The following is an 18119-nucleotide window of genomic DNA, read 5'->3' on the forward strand; positions in this document are numbered from 1 at the left end:
GCAAGCAAACACACTTGCAACAATGTATTTCAGTTCCTGCACATCAGGAGAATTTTGTTGACCTGTTTTCTCCCCTCTGCCTCAATTGTGCCAGAGATAAGATGGCTCGCATCAAACTTCAGTCATATTTCTGCTCTAAAAAACTTCGGCTGAATCTAGGTAAAGGCTCAGAAAAAAAACTGCTGAGGTGAAAGCTGTAAAATGAATTAAAAGATGTACTATGTAATAATCATGCAGAATCAATAAGCTATGTCTAAGCTAGCAGGAGATACCTACCCCTTTTTGCATACACTGTTGCTGTTCTGTGGTTCTACAGTTTGCGCTTGCCACAGAGAAAACACAGGTTTTTACGCTTGCGCAGATGTAAATTCTTCCAGTGTAGAGTGGTCCGTCTGATAACCATCAGTGAGTGTGGGGTGTTTTTTTGTTCGTTGGTTTGGTTTTTGGGTTGTTTTTTTTAACCATTTGCTGAAATGGAACATTTTAATCACTTGGGGACACTATCTTAAACTATGTTTATAATATTGATTTGAAAATGAAGATGAGCTCTCCCAATACCCTGTCCTTCCATCAATAAAAACAAGTATATTTAGCTGGACATAAAGAATGTATAGCGCATGGCAGAGGATGCCATCTGTAAATTTTCAAGGGACAGCAGATGTTGGCTAGGGTTTTGGAAAAAATGTAGTTGCTTAAAGATACAGAACTAAATTCTGGTGGGCTCATGAGGCATTTAGGTATATTCAAATTTTAGCTTCCATGGAGCAGAAATCCATGTGGAGCAGACCTGTAGCCTGTCTAAACACTGTTCTGCCATCTGAGATGCCTAAAGACGATGGAAACACACTACCTGCTTCCATCCAGTTTGCTAAATATACTGGAACAGATTGAACAAAAACAGTAAATGTAGGATGTCTACTACATGCATCACTGAATTCTCTGGATAAAAGATACTGTCTTTGTACACTTTTTCCTAAATCATACCCCAATGCTCTTTGACATAACTTGGAATTATATCGAAAAAATACTTGCACTGTGGCTTTATAAAAGTTTTGGGTGTTTTTCATTATCTCTATGTGTTACATCTGAGAACACAGTGGTTCAGGCAGTGAGCTAAAGCCTTCTTCTCAGAGGGCTTGTTTTGATTCTTGCACATACCTTAGAAATAATGAATAGATAGCCACAGGTCCATACAGTATGCATCAGAAATCACTGACTTGGCAAATGCAATATGCTGAATGACCTTTAATGCTAAAGTGTAATCATACAGACTTTGAATTAATATGCTGTTCACAGCCATGCAGTTACTACTCAGACAGCGTCAGCCTGTGCATAATAAAAAGCATTTAATTCTGTATAACAGCTGACTCCTTCCTAACAACTTCAACCATGCAACAAAGCAAACATTTCTTTAAGGGGAGACAAACTCTACTGCAAGTCTAAAACAAGGTGACCAGACTGGAAAAAAATTTTACCTGCTTGATACTTCTGCTAAGGCATTAATTTGAGGTCTTTTTGGTCACTGTTCCCAGTTTTTTTTCCTAAGCAGCAAGTCTTTTGCTTCATTTCTGAACTCTGTTTAGACACTGAAATTCTGTGAAGTCTGCCTTTATGCAGGGAGATTAATTTTGATAGTATCTGCACCCTTTCAGTTTTGCTCTCTCCAGTCTGACTACTTCCTGTGAGGCTGCTCATAGTAAACAAATCCTGTAGAGCTGGGAATAATGGCACAGGAAGCCTGCAGTGCCCTGGTGCCTTTTGGTGAATCCCTGGGGTAAGCTGTGGAGTGTGTTGTTGTAAGGACTCAAGAGCTGGATGGTACCAAGCCTGAGGTCTGTCCAGTCCATGGCCATGCCAAAGCCTGGTGAGTATAGTGACTCAGTGCACTCGTTTGGACTCTTTAGCTTTAGCCCAGGAGAGCATGTATGTGGTCATGGAGATCAGCAGATGCTCAGGAAGAGTTCAGCTTAGAGATTCATGAGAAGAATGTGATTTCTACATTGTTAGGGATTTGTATCCCTTGAGCTTGTTCACCCTTCTCGTCAGATACCTCAGTGTTTTGGTTTCTGTGACACTGCTTTGTAAGGAGGTTGGTGGTTTTGACTACAGACTGTACCAGAAACTATGTCCTCTTTGGTGGGGTGCTGACTCCAAATACATTCTTTTGTCTTCTGGCTGTTGCATTAAAAAAAAGTGCTGAGTTGCTGATTGTTTTTTGCTTTTTTCAGACCCCTTTTACCACTTCAAGCACCTCTGCGACATCTCTCAGTTGCCTCATAGCTGAAAAGTCTTACATGACCCTCTCTGAAATCCCAGCTTCTCTGCTGGAAAACAGCTATAGGCAGTGCTCTCACAGAAGCCCATTCTTTCTTCCCCACCTTCTGGCTTTCTATACATTTCCCTGCAACTCCTGTTAGTTAGGAATCAGTTTAAAACCCAAGCTGAGATGCCTTCTCTTTCCAAACCTTGGCTAGCATAAAATTTTAGCAGCTCCAGCTGAGATTAAGCCATGCAAATCTCCTGTTCTTTTGAATTTCAATCTATTTTACTGGTGCTTTAATTCAAGAACTACAAACATGTGTATTTGTGTGGGGAGATGTGAGAAAAACACAAGTATGGTGTATGAGGTCACATGGAATTAAACACTACAACCCCTGCTAGTGGTCTTACTGTGAGCACTCACACTCCTCCTGTGATGTCGGTGCACTAGGTTTCACCAGTTAGCAAGTTTATTTTAATGCCAGCTTTCTGCATTCAATCCTGTTACTTAGGAAAATTATTTAAAACAAGCTCAACAGGCACAGTCTTTTCAGAACAATTGGTATGACCTGTCAAAAGCAGTGAAGCTTGCTAAGCTCTTGGCCACGCAGGGATGATGTGACAGCAGAGGCAGAGCTTTCAATGCAGGATTCTGTAAAGACTTGTCCATGACATTGTAACTTGCTGGAGAAGGTCTTAAAATCTGTGGGAACCTTCTGGCCATCATTCCTGCTGAGAGCATAAACTCACTGTATCAGGGTACTTGATAGGCTGCTGACAGGCAATTGAATGTTTTGCTGCTAGAGATGTTGGTGAAGCATCGAGACTGGAATAAGCACAGCCTGGGATTAGAAATGGTCCAGGTATGGCTGTGAAGTTCTCCATAGTAGACTGTGATTTACAGGCATTCTTCAAGGCTTTTTTCTGAGCTTGTGTCTCTCTGTCTCAGCTATCAGTTCCTTGTGAATGGTCCTTAGGTCCCTTCCAGGTGATGCTCCCTCTTAGCATGAGTGGTCTCTTGCAGTCCAGAATTTTGGCTGACTCTTGCTCCCTGAAGACTCATGCTTAAGCACCCATCCTGTTCTGCTTTTCCGCAAGCACTCCTTTCCCAGGTCTCCTGCAAGGAGTAAGTCTGTCTTAACAGCATCTGTCCTTTCAGGGAGTCTGAAAAATTCCAGACTGGAATTTGCCATTTAATTATCTGCTCTTTTGAATACTTCCTCCTTTCTGAACATTTTCAAAGAAAATGTATGACCTTAAGTGTGAATGCTATAGGAGGCATGGGTTCACACTGCTTCTTTGTGCTCAGACTGACCCATTCCTTGTCACAGCAGCTGTGGACACTGTCATCCCCTTCCAGTGAGACAGAGCCCAACTCTCCTGTCAGCTCAGCTGAGAATGGAGGTGAGATAGATGAGTTTGATGTTTTTCAGTTAAAGGTCTCTGACATGTAGGTATGTGTGTTTGTTTGAGACAAGTTAGGAGGAAATGTTCACCCCAAGACAGTATGAAAAGGAAAAAAAGGCCCTAAGACAAAACCAGTTTGTCTCAAAAAAAGGTCCCAACCAGAACCTCAGTGAAAATCAAAAGAGGATGCTTTGGTGCTTTTCTTCTGTGGAGAAAGGAGAAGCATATTCTTCAGCTATTTATGACTCATTATACCTATCTAAAAACGACTGGGATTTTTGGAGGGCAGTTCGAGGGGATCTTATGAGTTGAAATTAAAATCATCCAGAAAGTGAAACTGTGCTTCAGGTAAGGAACCACTCAGCTCTCATTGGGAGCTAGACACTGCTCAAGGGTGAATCTTAGGATTCTTGCAGATTCTGACCCACTGCTCCATTTCCACATCCAGACAGCAGAGCAGAGGCAGTGTGTGCTTTGTGCTGGGCTGACTTACCTGTCCTCAGCAGCTCCTGCTGGAGTAGCAGGAACCCTGTGGTCTTCGTATCCTGCTGCTTTTCAGTTCAGTGCTGAGACATGGATTCAGCAGCTTCATTCCTGAGCTGGCCTGAAACCACCATGAGCACCATGGGCTTATCTTAAAGAATCTCTCTGCTCCCTAAGCATGAAGCAGAAAGCCAGCAAGGTAGGACCTCTGTTGACCCATGCCAATGCTTTATGTGAGGTCAGTAGAAACTGGCCCAGTGTGTTGGCAGGAGGTCTGAGGAGTGAGGACTGCCAAGTGCAAGTTAATGCAGCCTCATAAATGTTATCTAAAATTCAGTGAGAAGCAAATGCAGTCTTCCTAACTCCTGTCCAAAAGCTGTAACCTAAAGAAGTAGGCTTGATTAAACATGTTCAAACAGGCAGAAACCGCTGTAAGAGTGATGCACAAATCAGTAGGAACTTGCTGCCTCTCTGCCCAGAGCATCACTGAACTGAAAAATAATATACCTATGGCTCTTGAGAAATGTATGTACAGCTGGGCTGATTTAAAGGGGATTGGTGCTCTAAGCGTCACCCTCTCCAGCAGTGACAAAGACAAGATGCATCAAAGGTGGTAGTTAAAGCCCTCTGAGGGAAGCAATTATGAAATGAGCTGACCTGGATGCAGATTTCTTTGCCCTTGAGCTGAGAAAGAAGGCTTAAGCAGGAGTTTTATATCCCTTTCAATCTTGCGCATATTTAATCTTTGTTAAAGCAGCTTGAAAGCACCATGAATGTTTGTCCAGCCCATTTCTGGGCTCCTGGTTTCAGGGCATTTTGACTGCTGCAAGGCTTTGGGTGACTGGTAGATCAAAAGAAAGAAAGGAGAGCACATGTTGTTTCTTGATTTGGATATTGGTAAAGCCATAGTCTTGAAAACTAGCTCTGACCTTAGAGCATCCACATTCTTTCCTGCTCTTGCATTCTTTTTTCATATTTCTTCTTTGAATGAAATATGATAAACTTAGCCTTAAACCTGGATCCGGACTTTTTTTTATACATTCTTTTAGTGCTCTGACAGCCTAAATAGATGTTAAATACAGCTGTTCCCATACCTAAGCCAGTATCTGTAATCCTCATCAACAGTGTTGAGCACTCCTGAAAATCAAGTTACCCCTTTCAGATGCAAAGACTAAGATCTTGCAGCCTCTGTTTAGGCAAATAACTTTGATAAATGATGCCCTATACACTGAAGCCCTATTTGTAATTTGACAGTTTATCTGTGTCTGTTACTGGATGATGCAGAGGGTGCTGTGAGCTGGAGTTCTCTTCTTTGCTTTACAATAAGGTACAGACAAATAGAGATCCTTAGAACATGTGTTTGCTGGCAGGGATGCTCAGTGCAGCAGATGTCTGTGAAATCTCAAAGAGCAAGGCTGAGGGCTGGAGAAACTGTGTCCCAGAGGGGTATAGATCAGAAATTCCTTACTGCTCAGGAACTGGATTGTTGTGTTAATTTCATTTTCCATTTAATTATCTATCACTGGGATTTGGCACCAGCTAGTTGTTAGCCATCCCATCCCTTCACATCCATCTGAGTAGGGTGAATTTTTGTCTGGCTCTGTAAGCTTCTCCTGTCTAAGCAGTTGCAGACAAAGCCTTCTCCTGTGTAGTCTGGCTCCAGCTATTCCTTTTCTAGCCCTTCCTGCCTCCCTGCCAGTGAATGAATGCAGCCCTGTAAAGGCAGGACAGACATGGAGATTTCTTCCAAGCCCATTTTGTCGTGCTTGTGATAGTCATCTTCATGCTAGAAAGCTCTTTCTCTGTTCCATCATGTCTTTACCAAAGGATTGGGTAGGCTGGTGTTACCATGTGCACCAATGTACTGGAAGCCCTAGTGATGAGTAGCTGGAATAGTGAATGATAAATAAATTAGTCCAAGACGTCTGTTTAAGATCTTCTGTTGACTTAGGGCAGAGTGGTGTTGGACTAAATCTTGTAGAACTGGCACAGTGCAGAAAGGTAGGAGAAGAAATGGGTGTAAAAGGCCAGGAGAACCTGGAGCAAAACCATTCTAGGGCATGGGGCAAGACAGCTATACGTCAATATGCTCTTGGAAGAAAGTGTAATTTTTGGACAAATGGCCTAGTAGTAATATATGGATTTGTCATTCCATCCATTTCTGATTAAAGAGCTGTTACTATGTGTTCCTGTGAATTATGTGTCTCTTGTACTTTGAATTTCTGGTTGTATCCTACGCTCATCCTGAGGTATTTGATAGAAATGCATAAAAGTTACTGTTGTCCTGGGGAACAGAATGTTCCATTTAACTTCCTTTTTTAAAGAGTGTTTTTGTAAGCTAATGCTCTCACCACCAATGTAAACTCTGCCATGGCTTGCTATGCCACAGCAATTGACTGCCTCATATGAATATAAAGTTTACTGAAGAATTTATAAAGTTACTTATTTATTTTATCTGTCACTTCAAACAGAAAAATTACAGTCTCCGGCTTGCCTAATAGGGAAGAAACTTAATGCTGACTCTAGATAGTTTTTGCATTACAGTTTATTGCTAGTATGTGCTTTATCTCAGAGATTTGTTTCGTCCCTACCTGTTCATAAAAGTATTTTGATCTTAGTCTTGTAATCTTCCTCTCTTCTGAGAAACTGGACCTTTACTCTGTCAAAGTGGTTCTTACAAAAAGGGAGCAGTGGGAAGGTGCTGGTGGCACCAGGCATGGGTAGACTGGTTGCTCAATCCATCTGTCCATCCATCCCTCCAGGTGTTCCCCTGCTCACTGGGCTCACCAACCTGTGTCCCCTCCCTGCCTCCTGGCCAGATAAGCAGGTTTGACTTGTGTGGTATGGTTGTAAAATGAAGCTGGGCTCTTGTCCTGACCTAGACAGTGGTGGTCATGCATGGGCTGCACAACAGGGATCTTTAGATACTACTCCTACATGTTTGCATACCTTATCCTTCTTCCCTTTTCTTTAAATCATCCTTGTTGTAATCCTTGTTCCTCACTTTCTCTACCCCATTCTCTTTTCAAAGAAACAGCCTGCTCCATTTATGGTTTTCCTATGGGTCCTAGTTTTAGAACATACATACTCAAATTTGGTATTTCTGATACAATTCCCTTGATATTTTTAACCCTAACTGGTATTATTGAGATAGTTGGCCAGTGCTGCTGGCCTTTCAGTGGGGAAGCTGGCTAAAGATTGGGTAAAGAGTAGTTGGGTGGTCTAACCTCTCTGTTAGATCTTTGTTCTTAATACTGAAATTCTTGAGTTCAGTGACAAGAGAGGTGAACTCTTCAGGTGGGCTGAGTTGGCCCATGTCTACTCTGGATGATTTTGGTGGTGACAGAGAGAAATGAATACTTCAAAAATGCTGCCTGAAGGGATTTCATGTTCCTTCTGCTGTTTTTTCACTGAAAGGTAGATAAGCTTTGTTTATTTTGACTCTAGGCAGAAGCACTTGTGCGGGATAATGACATATCAGCTCATGCCCAGAATGTTGCCAAGGCCAAATATGAATTTTTATTTGGCTTGGAAGAAGAGAAGCCTTCAGGAATGGGTAAGTGCTATTTATTACTTTTGTGTAAAAAAAAAAAAAAAAACCAAAAAAAATCTCTTAAACCACTCGGGGAAGTTTTGCAGAAGCTGCTCCTTTAATGATCCCATGAGGGCTCACTCACTGTGCTATGCTGCCCTTTGCAAGGACCATAGGACCCTGCTGGTGTGGCCCCAGAAAATGACAGTGGTTCCCCATCTTAAATTCCTGCCATGATGTGACATCAGGGACTCATGTGCTGGAGACACATTGGTGGAGGAAGTCCCTGCACTTCTCTGCAGTGGAGTTGTTTAGCCATGAGTTCTGCAATTGCACATGCTGAAACATGGCCATTTCTGCCTGGAGGTCCCTCCAGAAATGTGCTTTGTGATCTTTCTACAGGTAGAGTAGGTAAGATTTTAATTTAGATACATGAGGTGGTACCTGAACTGCTCTGCCCTCTGTAGTCAGTAATTCCAGAAGTCCAGGTGCATTATCTAATGTTATGCCTAAGGATCTGTCTTGTTCCTGTTGTCTTCTTGTAAATACATGGCATTTTCTACCTTTTATACGAGCCCAATCTTAGAAGAAAATGAATGTAGTTATTTGTTATATGTATCTATTCCTCTTGCCTTGTCAAAATTATCAACAAGCCCTGCCCTCTTCGACAAAGCATTTCCTCAGGCTGTTCTCTTTGTACCTTGATCCCTTCTAATTGCAAACTTTCTGGAATGTCACTTAATTAAAGAAGACTTGCTTCTTGCCAGAAAAGGGCAGCACTTTGTTCAGAAGCAAACTCATAGGCCACTAAACTTCAGTAAGAAGAGAAAAAACCCCAAAAACAAAACAAAACAAAAAAATTAACTAACCAACCCCCCCCCCCCCAAAAAAAAAAGCCAACAAACCAAACAAAAATAAAAAGCAGAATTTGAGTTTCTTCCTGGATTTTTTTAAGTTTGGTCATCCACTTGGGAAATCTGAATTGCAAAGTGGAAAAAATCCAGATTTCCAAAAGGAGAAGAAAACCCTTTGAAAAGCCCCAAACCAAAAGGACCTCATTTAGGAATTTTAAAAACTCTTCCAAATTACTGCAAAATGTGTATCAGTTTATTACATGAATCATGATGACCTAATTTCTTGCTTGGAAAAACACAGTGTGAGAGCATTGTCAGCAGGCATTGGTACAAATCCAGAGATTGGTATTAAATAAAGGATGCTGTGTCTAATAAATCCAAGTGAATCTATTGTTATCACCATCCAAAACAATTATCAAATATGATGGGTATTCCAAGCTAAGCACTGAGCTCTAAAATAAAAAGTGGCAAAGAGTAAGCCAGATATATTGACTTATGTGCCTAATTCTTTGTATTTTTCCTGTGCTGCTTCTTGCCTTGCTTCTGGATCTCCTCCTGTTCTTTTATTAATGAGAACCTACCATTAGGGGCTAACAGTTAGCAAAATGGGAGTGATTTCAAGGGACCCTACAGGAGGGTTTGTGAATATATAACAGTGGTTAATGCACAACATTTGTGAATTGTATCCAAAAACTGGGTGACATTGTGCCTACCCAGACTGGCCTCATGCAGTCACAGACAAATGCATCCTACTCCTCCTCCTTCTCTTCCAAGTTGTTTGACTGCCATGGATAAATGAGAATGGTTCTGCCCCTTATAGTTTTTCTTCAGGTGAGCAGGTTTTAACTGCTTATTAACTGGAGGTGAATAAGGACAGGGCGACTGAGGGGACAGTACGAAGTCAGGGCTTTTGTGCACCAAATCATGGTATTTTTTGGATTTGATATATGTCAAATATGTCATGACATATGCTTTTGGGAGAAGTAGCTATGCTTGAAAATCTTTCTGTTCTTCTGTGTTAAACGGGAAAGGAGAAAACACCACTAGAAATCCAAATAAACATGCAACTTTCTGAAGTTTCATTTGAAAGAAAGAAGACATGCTTTTTAGGGGTCAAAGTATGAAATATTTCAAGCAAATGAGTGACAGGGGCAGGGCCAGGAGAAATGTTGGTGTTTAAACTTGGTCAAGAAAACAACTTGTCACTGTGGGCAGTTAGGCTGAACTTTAATTTGTGTAACCTGAAGCAGCTGACCCGTGCCATGGCTGGCCTCAGAAACAGAACGCAGCATGTAAGCTGCTGAACGGCTTAATTACTACTGCCTTCTGGTTTATCCTTTCCTTTTCTGCCACAGCCATGTTACTGTAGCCCTGCTGATGCTGCTGAGGATACACTTGTCTTGACTGAGTACTAAAACACTTGCATCAGACAAGCCAATTCGAAAAGAAGGACCAATAATTGGGGGTGACTGTGGTAAACACTTCTATTTACCCAGGTGGGAGATGGCAGCTTTTGTTAATAAGCTCCCTTGCTGATTTTTACTTTCCAGGTTGAAGCTGCTGGTCACTTTCAGATGAGAGGGGGGAAAGTAAAAAGTTAGATGGCTTTAGAAGAGGTGTTTCATCAACATTATTCAAATGCTAATAAAGCTGTGACATGTAAAACATTTTCTCTCCTTTGCTGTCTTCAGTCTGGTTTTATCTGGGATATTTGTGATCACTGATCCCTAATGTGTTCTTGTCTTGGTCCTCTCCTCTCTTGTTCATTGCCCATTCTCCTGCCCTGGATGTATTACTCGGAGAAGAAGCAGGTCCAAGGCCCCAGGACCCTCCTGTTGTGGAAGGGTTCAAGACCACACATTTCCCTACAGACCCCTCCCACTGGGGGAGCGGGGAGGCTGCACCACACTTGTCCACGTGGCCCTGCACAGCCTGGCCACCTTCCTTGGCGAAACCCCAGCCTTCTGCCTTCCAGCAAAAGAAAATGTTTTTTAGGAACTGAATTTAGCTGGGTTGGACAAGACTTCTTCTCAGACTCACTGACATAAAAGGCTGCTTGTTGTATGTGGAAACATACATTCCTCCTCTGGAAACTGCTGTGGAAACAGTGATCTCTATTGAGCAGACTTTTCTTGAGGCTTGGCTGTGCTACAGGTCTGATTTTTATGACTTTGCCGTTAATACATTTAAATACCAGAAAGGAAAAAAAAAGTCACGGGCACATGACTTAGTCTTAACAGTGCTTCCTTGGGGGAAAAAAGTGGGGGATACTACAAAATAATTCCTTAAATAAACATGAAGGCCAAATACCCCATAATTCCTGTTATATGAGAAAATAAATCCAAGACTGTTGTTAGGAAGAAAATAGCTTCTTAAGATTAATAAACAGTCTTTTCTCTGATGCTTCAGAGAGAAGAGAAAGCTTTCATCCCTCCTGTGTACCAGAGGTTTAATCTCATCCTTCACAAAAAGGCCCTGTACAAATACTGCCCGTGTTGCTATGCAAATCTGGTCTTTCCCAACAGCTGCTGGAAGTAGCTTGGTTTTGAATTCCTGGTGAAACAAATAGCTTTTTGGAAAGCCTGTCACTTGCTGTTTTGTGCTCAGTGAGGTGTCATGAGGCAACTGAGCTCATTTAACATCTTGCTTCTGCCAAAAGAGATGGTCCCAGACACACGCTGCCACTGATTGTCTCATGCTAGTTCTTGTGCTCATCTGTGTGCTTAGCAAGCTCAAGACAGCAAAAACTGTGTAACAAAACATCACCCCCCCCCAAATAATGCCAAAATAACAATTCTAAAAAAAGGGCTTATTTTCTCCTGGCAAAGTGTGCTGAATCACCTTTGCAAGGGGTCAAACAATGCCAGATCTGACATGGGAAAGTAAATCAAACATGTACTTTGACCAATGCAACATGCCCATTCCTGAACCACAATGATAGGTATGATTGCTTTTGCTTTAGAATTTCTAGAACTTGTTTCAAGAACAAAGGAAGAGCACAATCACTGCAATTTTGTAAAAGTAAAGCCTTTTCAGGGTTCTATGCTGGTGATTTAAACAGTCTTAAGAAAATCATCCCAGTATCTTTGTGTAAAATTAGCATCACTGTCATACTAGATTGTCCTTAATCTTTTGCCTCGCTTATCTACTCGCTCTGTTACTTCAAGGCACATGTGTCCTGCTCTGCTGCATCCTCCTCACATTGCATGGAAGTTGCACCTTCCTGGTCCTCACTGCAGGAACTGCCCTTAGACCACAGGCACTCATTACATTGTTCTAGTGGTAGCCTTGACTGCAGTCTTGCCCAACCCCATTGCTCCAACCCCATTGTTTTCCATTCTGAGGCACCACCCTTTGCCATATTTTTATCTCTTGCTCTTTCCAGCTCCAGGCAATCCTGGAATTCTGGGCTCCCTGGTTTGGTATCTTCCTCTACAGCTGTTTTCCTTAAAAGGTGCAAAGCTGCATTTTCTAAGGGTTGGAGGACTGCCTGATTTTCGCATTAATTTTGCTTAATTACAGTGAAGGGTTGGCACATCAGATGTCCTGCAGTGTTTACCAGGAGCACACATAAGGCTGGAATACAGAAAGCTCGGAGCTGTGGTACCCCTCTCCACAGTAATTAAAATTCCATCATCCTCTTGTGCACACTTGACTTTATCAGCTTGTTGTTGTTTTTGTTGATTCTAGAGTCCCACTGCATTTTCTGATACACAGAAGACTTGCAGGAGCTTTTAAATCATAGTGTGTAATCAGTAGTTTTCTCATAAATATCCCTGATATTTGGCTTTGCTGATTGGCAAAGATGCAAAAAGAAGGTTAACTTTTGAAATTTAAGTCTCCGGAGGTATTGTATTAGAAGGTACTTTTCCAATTCAGTTTGTGCACTATAGGAGGTGATTACCTCTTTGGCACCAGCATGTTCACTGGCCATGCTGAATGCTCATCTTTCAAGCCGACACAGAGTAAACCAGGTCATTTTGGATGCTCTGAAGAGCAGCAAGCTCTTACAGTGCTGTCAGAGGAGAGTTGTGCCTATGGAAAAATAAATGCTAGTGCAGGAGGACAGGTTCCATTGTGTTCTGTGTCTTGGCTGCAGAGGTGGAGAGGTGGAGGGGTCTTGCTATCTCCCTTGAATTTCTGTGTCCCTCTTCCTGGGGCTGGGAGAAGCTGAGGCATGCTCTGGAGCTGTCAGGTGTGGTGTGATGGATGTCTAGGTTTCCAGTCCAGGGGAAAGGAAAACTAAAGGAGGCACAAGGCATTATGCTCAGTCCCTTGCTCCACAGGAGGAAATTGTATGTCTTGTGACCTCCACTTGAAAGCTGGATAGTTCAAGTTATCATAACCTACAGCTGTAGGGAGGAGATTACCACATCCTCAACTTTCTAAACAACAGAGTTGTTTGAAGGCCAAGGGTTGAGTACAAATAATCGTTAAAACATCGGCTGTTTGTTTATTGTTTTTTAAAGGTGCAGAATTAAGCACTCAGAAGTTAGGAAATGCCAGAGTTAAGGCAGTAAATGTCTCCCTGTCTGTGTTCTGTTGGCTGAAGCTGAGAGCCCTGCTGATGTGAGCACACAAATATATGGGGCCCTGGTGATGCTGGCAGTCTGTCAGTGTCTGGCCACATCAGATGCTCTGAGCACACGTGGCACAGGCTGAATTCAACTGAAGCTGGCAGGACTCGGCAGCACTTTCCTGGAGGAAGTTAGGCCATCCCCTTCCATCAGGTAGACAGAAGATGGGGCATCCTGATCAGTGGGCACAACAGGAGATGGTCAGAGAGTTGACTTGGCTTATTATGGGCACAGCTCCATTTTTACCTGTCACCATGGCCTCCTCTTCTCGGCCTCAGCCCCATCATCTGGTGAAATCTGCAGCACACCAGCACAAACCCTCTATTGTGCTGTAGTCTTAATTTCTGAAGCTTTCTGAAGGAAATGATGCATGTTAACATGCTGTGGATATGCACATGGAGAAGGCTTTTAAGTAAAAATTATGTGGGTAGATGCAGATCTGGCCTGGTATTGGACTGAAAAGTGTAACACAGAGTACAAGCATGTATTTTTCCCGTTCACAGTTCACTGCTTTAACAAGTACCTTCTGCCTTAGATCCCTACATCATTTACTTAATTCTATCCAGCTTCCTGAGGAAGGGAATCTCATTCACTGTGAGAGCCTGCTGAAAAGTTGCCATGCAGTGTCCAACTGCACCTTTAGCAACAAGCATTTGAAACCTGGGAGACACACATATTCCTCTGTGTCCTGTCTTTGTTTTAGCTGGGTGCATAAGTTGAGATCTGTCTCCTAGGGTGTTTCAAGACTAGCAAGCCTACTCTTAGCTGGGTTAATTTGTCCCAAACCCTGAAATGTAGTAAAGGATATCCTTTTCTGGTTTCTGGACCTACAAAAATCCAGAGTTTCTGAGATCTGTGCTTAGAAATGAGGGATTTTTAAAGCCAGTTTTTCTGGCTCAAAGCAAGTTTCCAAGGGTTTTGAGAGGATTCTTTAAAAATATAGTATTTTAAACATATAAGAGTAATTACAAGTGAATTTAAAAAGGCTGTAAAGTCGTTGTAGATGCTGAAACAGTCAAAGCAGCTGTGAGTTGTCACTGCTTTGGAAGTTTGTTCTTCAGGTGACGGCTCTTACAGAGCTTTTAAAGTAATTCTTGCTAATCGCTGTGTGTGTCTGCACTTAGAAAATCACCTGTTACCTGCTTCCTTTCTAAATCACAGCAGTAGAAAAACAGAAAAGCTCAGATTCTTTTTGGATCTGTTGTTTACATTTTGGGTTTCAGACTTCTCCAAACATAAGTCTTAAATCAAGACTTGAGATTCTCACAGCCATGTCATTCCAGAGTGTGGGACTTCAAAGAAGAAAAGTGCATTAAATATTCTAAGACCCACTTGCACTTTTATGTCAGGATAAGGAGTCGTTAGATACTCCCTTTGTACTCCCTCCTGTTCCTGCTCATGTTAGCAGCTGTTCCACTCTACCATTTTGCTTTCCAGGGTAATGACTCTTGGGACTGAGCTATCTCACTGACCATCTGTGGCCCATACAGCAATTTGTAGTGGATAATCCCTCACACTAAATCCTCTCAGCACGTGCTGCATGTTAGTTTTGGACTTTGTCCTGTTTTGAGCTTGCTGTAGGCCTGGGAATGACTGCAGCAAGGTGCTATCCTTCTTGCAACCAGGGGAAAGGTATAGGGGCTCCTTGAAGGACATTTAATTCAGTGCAGTTGGGGTTATGCAAGTGGTCCCAAACCCTGTTTTTACCACTGGGAATTAGTTAAAATCTGTGGGGAAAAATATGCAACCACATCACAGCATTGCTTTCATAAAGCTTTCCATCAGGAATAGGGTTAAAACTTGTGCAATTGTAAAAAAAATCCACACGAACTGTCAAAGAGGCAGAAAGTGACCCATGTATTTTACATGGTTTCTAAATGGTCATTGCTTTCTAAACACACAAAATTTACATTCTTATCCTAGTGGCTTTTCTCACTCTGTTATCCTAAACAACGCAGCATCATCACATCACTAGCAGACTCCAGCACTGGGATTTGGCTAGCAGAAAGATTCATGACAGATTTACCTAGCATGGGCATGGTAGTCCTGTGGCAGATTGAAGTTTCATCTAGCACAGCCTCTCGTAGACCAAATCCCCCAGAATTTAGGGAACTATGCAAGAGCAGTGGTGAGCAGTACCTTTCTGAGAATCTCTTCCAGTGTGCAGCAAGCTGTGGGTGTATGATTTCCTGAGCAACACACTGCCCCTGCATGCTTGCAGGGGGATAATTTTTTTCCTTGAACAAATTAGTTTAATTCCTGGGTAACCCTGAACCATTGGCTGTCACACCACTGTCTAACCTGTATAAGCATGGTGACTGCAAAGAGCAGGAAGCCTGTGCATGCTCTTGGGCTCTGTGCCAAACCTCCCAGTGACCACAGCAGGGAGTCCCTCTGGTTGTCTCTTTTTGGAGTGAGGGATCTCAGCCAAGATGGTCAGTTTTTCTGCAAGGGCCCTGCCATACCTCTCTTCCCCTCTATCTTCCCTACATGTTTGCTAAGGCACAAAGGCATTTCACCAGGATTTACTTCTAGGCAGCTCTCCGCAACCTCTTCCTTCTGTTTCCCTCTCGCTTTCACTCAGCTTCCCCATTTCCACCAACTAGTTGTTTTTACATAATGACACTGTAACTTTTGACAGGATGAAAACCTGGCTCTGCTTCTCCTTTCTGGAGTAAGCAAACTGCCCAAAAGCCTGGAGTGTCTGCAAGCTGCAGAAAATCCTGAGCCCAGTCCAGTGTGGATGTTTGCAGTCCAGTTACAAAAGCCCTGTGTTTGCATTATATTAATCCCCTGGGTTTGGCTATGCTGGCCAGGCAGGACCTATCGCAGCATGGAGAATGACATCATTTGGAAAAAGCCTTGCTGCACAAGGCTGCCAGAGGCTGTGCAGCATCCCTCCCCTTTTATAGGGGACGGCTGCTCCATCTCAGCAGGAGCAGGCTGCTTTATCAATTGGGATAGTTCTAGTGACTATAGAAGTTGTAACATAATGCAGTGTAGGACAAGGAGATATGTGTAACCCTCCTTGGGAGGCTGCAGTAGTTCTATAATACCATAAATCCTGTGATTTGTTCATTAAGCTCAGTCACCTAGAGATTTGTTTCATCTTAATGCATACATTGATTTTTACTTGCCCTAATTTGCCTTTTACAAGTAGTGGCAAGAAATAGCAGGAAAACGTAACTGATATGATGCTGCATGCAAGCTCACCCACGTGCTACTTGTGATCGGCGCAAGGAGCTGCAGAGACATAAAATGCAAAATGACTGGGCTGCTTAGTGAATGCTTTCAGCTCACTAATGCTGAAATGCCATAAAGCATCCTGCGTTCCAAAACCAGCACATGACTCTCAGCATCGCCATTCTGCCCGATTCTCCCCTTACGGACGCAGTTACAAAAACGGCAGCTAAGCACAGACGTATCCCTGGCATGCCGTCAGGCAGCCTTGCTGGAGGAAATTTTTTTTTCCCCCTGCAAGCTGCCAAGGTGGACTCCTTAGCTCCTGCGATAGACTGAATGAGACTGCAGTTCCCCCATCAGTTTCATAATACTCAGAAAGCATCCATTTACATCATTGTGTGCAGTGCAGGGCAGCAGCTGCCAGGAAATTTGAAACTATTTTGATTCCAGTTGACTAGAACAGCAGCAATTGAATTAGCTGGTATCGCTATAGATAAACTGATGATCTGTGCATTTTATTTCTTTGACCAATGGGTAACTGCTGGAGCTACAGTAACCTCTGTGAGTAAGGAGACTGTTCAAGCAAATATATCTAATTTCTCGAGCTATATAATATATATATATATATATATATTTATATATATATACTGTATAGAGAGAGACACTCACACCATTCTTTTTTAAAATGTACCTGTAAACAAAATGTCTGTCTATGCTTTTAACTTGTGTTTTGCTTCCTAGAATTTCCTTTTATTATGCTGTAGACAAGTTTGCTTGACATGGAATGGTTATTTACCTATGAAATAGCATATCTATGCCTGATTTAAATCATTAATTCTTTCAACGTCTAGTCATCAGAAAGGCTGCCAAATGCTGTTAGCTTATATTTGCCCGGTCTCAGTTTTCTAGTCACTCACCCCCTTTCTATTTTAGCTTTTTCCCTATTCATTTCTTTCTTTCTTTTTTCCTTTCTTTTTTTTTTTTTTTTTTCATTTGTTGAAAGAAGCCACCTTCAATGCAAAGTAGAAATTTGTGTTACCTGAAAGTGTGTGTCCTTTGTTTGTTTGGTGATGGGTATTTTTTTTCCCTGCGCATCTTCAGTGCAGTCCTTAAATTTTGTTGTTGTCTTTCTAGCCTTGTTTGTAATGCAGTCATATTGGGGGATGGGGTTGGACAGGATATGCCAGTAGCTGCAGCAAGACATGATGCTGTGGTGGTGGATGGGAATAAGGGAGGAGTTTCCCTTAAAGAGCTCAAGCTCCCCTAAGCTCTTCTACCTGAAATAACTCTGAGGAAAGGGAAAGGCTTTGCAATTTTGGGAGAGAGCGGTGGATTGGTCGTGGTTTTCCTCAAAAAATAGAGACTTTGGCAGTCATGTGCATGGTGGTACCTAACATAATGGCAACAGAACACTGCTTTGATGTCATATGATTTTTTTTTTTTTTTTCAATCAGAGAATCAGGCAGTATTCCTGCACGAAGGCAAGAATCCCACTGACTTGTACTTACATACAGCAGTGGTGTCAGCAGCAGTCCATCCAGAGGATGGCTGCTGACATTTCACTTCAGAAAAGGCTGTACATTTCTACTGTGATAGCACTACTCTCTTGGCCAGATGGAACACAGCTTGCAGGTGTGGCACAGGGGTGTATGTGTAAGCACTCTCCCTTCCCTTGGACATCTCTCTGTGCCCGCATATGTGGGTATGTGCTCCGTATGTGTACCTCTTCGGGAATCTGATGGGCTTGCCAGAGTATGAAGTTCAGGAGGAGAAGTAAATCAGAAACTTGCTCAGGATTTCTTTTCACCATCAGCATGTGGCTGA

General features: G+C 42.5%; 1 protein-coding gene and 1 long non-coding RNA gene across 4 annotated transcripts in view; one reads left to right on the top strand and one right to left on the bottom strand.

Moving 5' to 3' along the window:
• The window catches only part of PSD3 (pleckstrin and Sec7 domain containing 3), a 121355-nt gene that overhangs the window by 10158 nt on the left and 93078 nt on the right, over window positions 1-18119 (top strand). For 2 of the 3 annotated variants that reach the window (XM_015652479.2, XM_015652480.3), the window contains one exon: window positions 7597-7705. In XM_015652479.2, the coding sequence (XP_015507965.1) occupies window positions 7597-7705 (109 nt within the window). Of the gene's footprint in view, window positions 1-7596; window positions 7706-16656; window positions 16857-18119 lie in introns of those variants that run through there. The other variant, XM_015652481.3, reaches the window with a different exon arrangement.
• On the bottom strand, window positions 1229-17468 carry LOC107216042. Its single transcript, XR_004495617.1, has 2 exons — window positions 17335-17468; window positions 1229-3376 (listed from the first exon to the last, which is right to left on the bottom strand). It is a non-coding gene; the product is annotated as an uncharacterized LOC107216042 (long non-coding RNA).

Source organism: Parus major, chromosome Z (genome assembly GCF_001522545.3).
Source record: "Parus major isolate Abel chromosome Z, Parus_major1.1, whole genome shotgun sequence".
Classification (NCBI taxonomy): Eukaryota; Metazoa; Chordata; class Aves; order Passeriformes; family Paridae; genus Parus; species Parus major.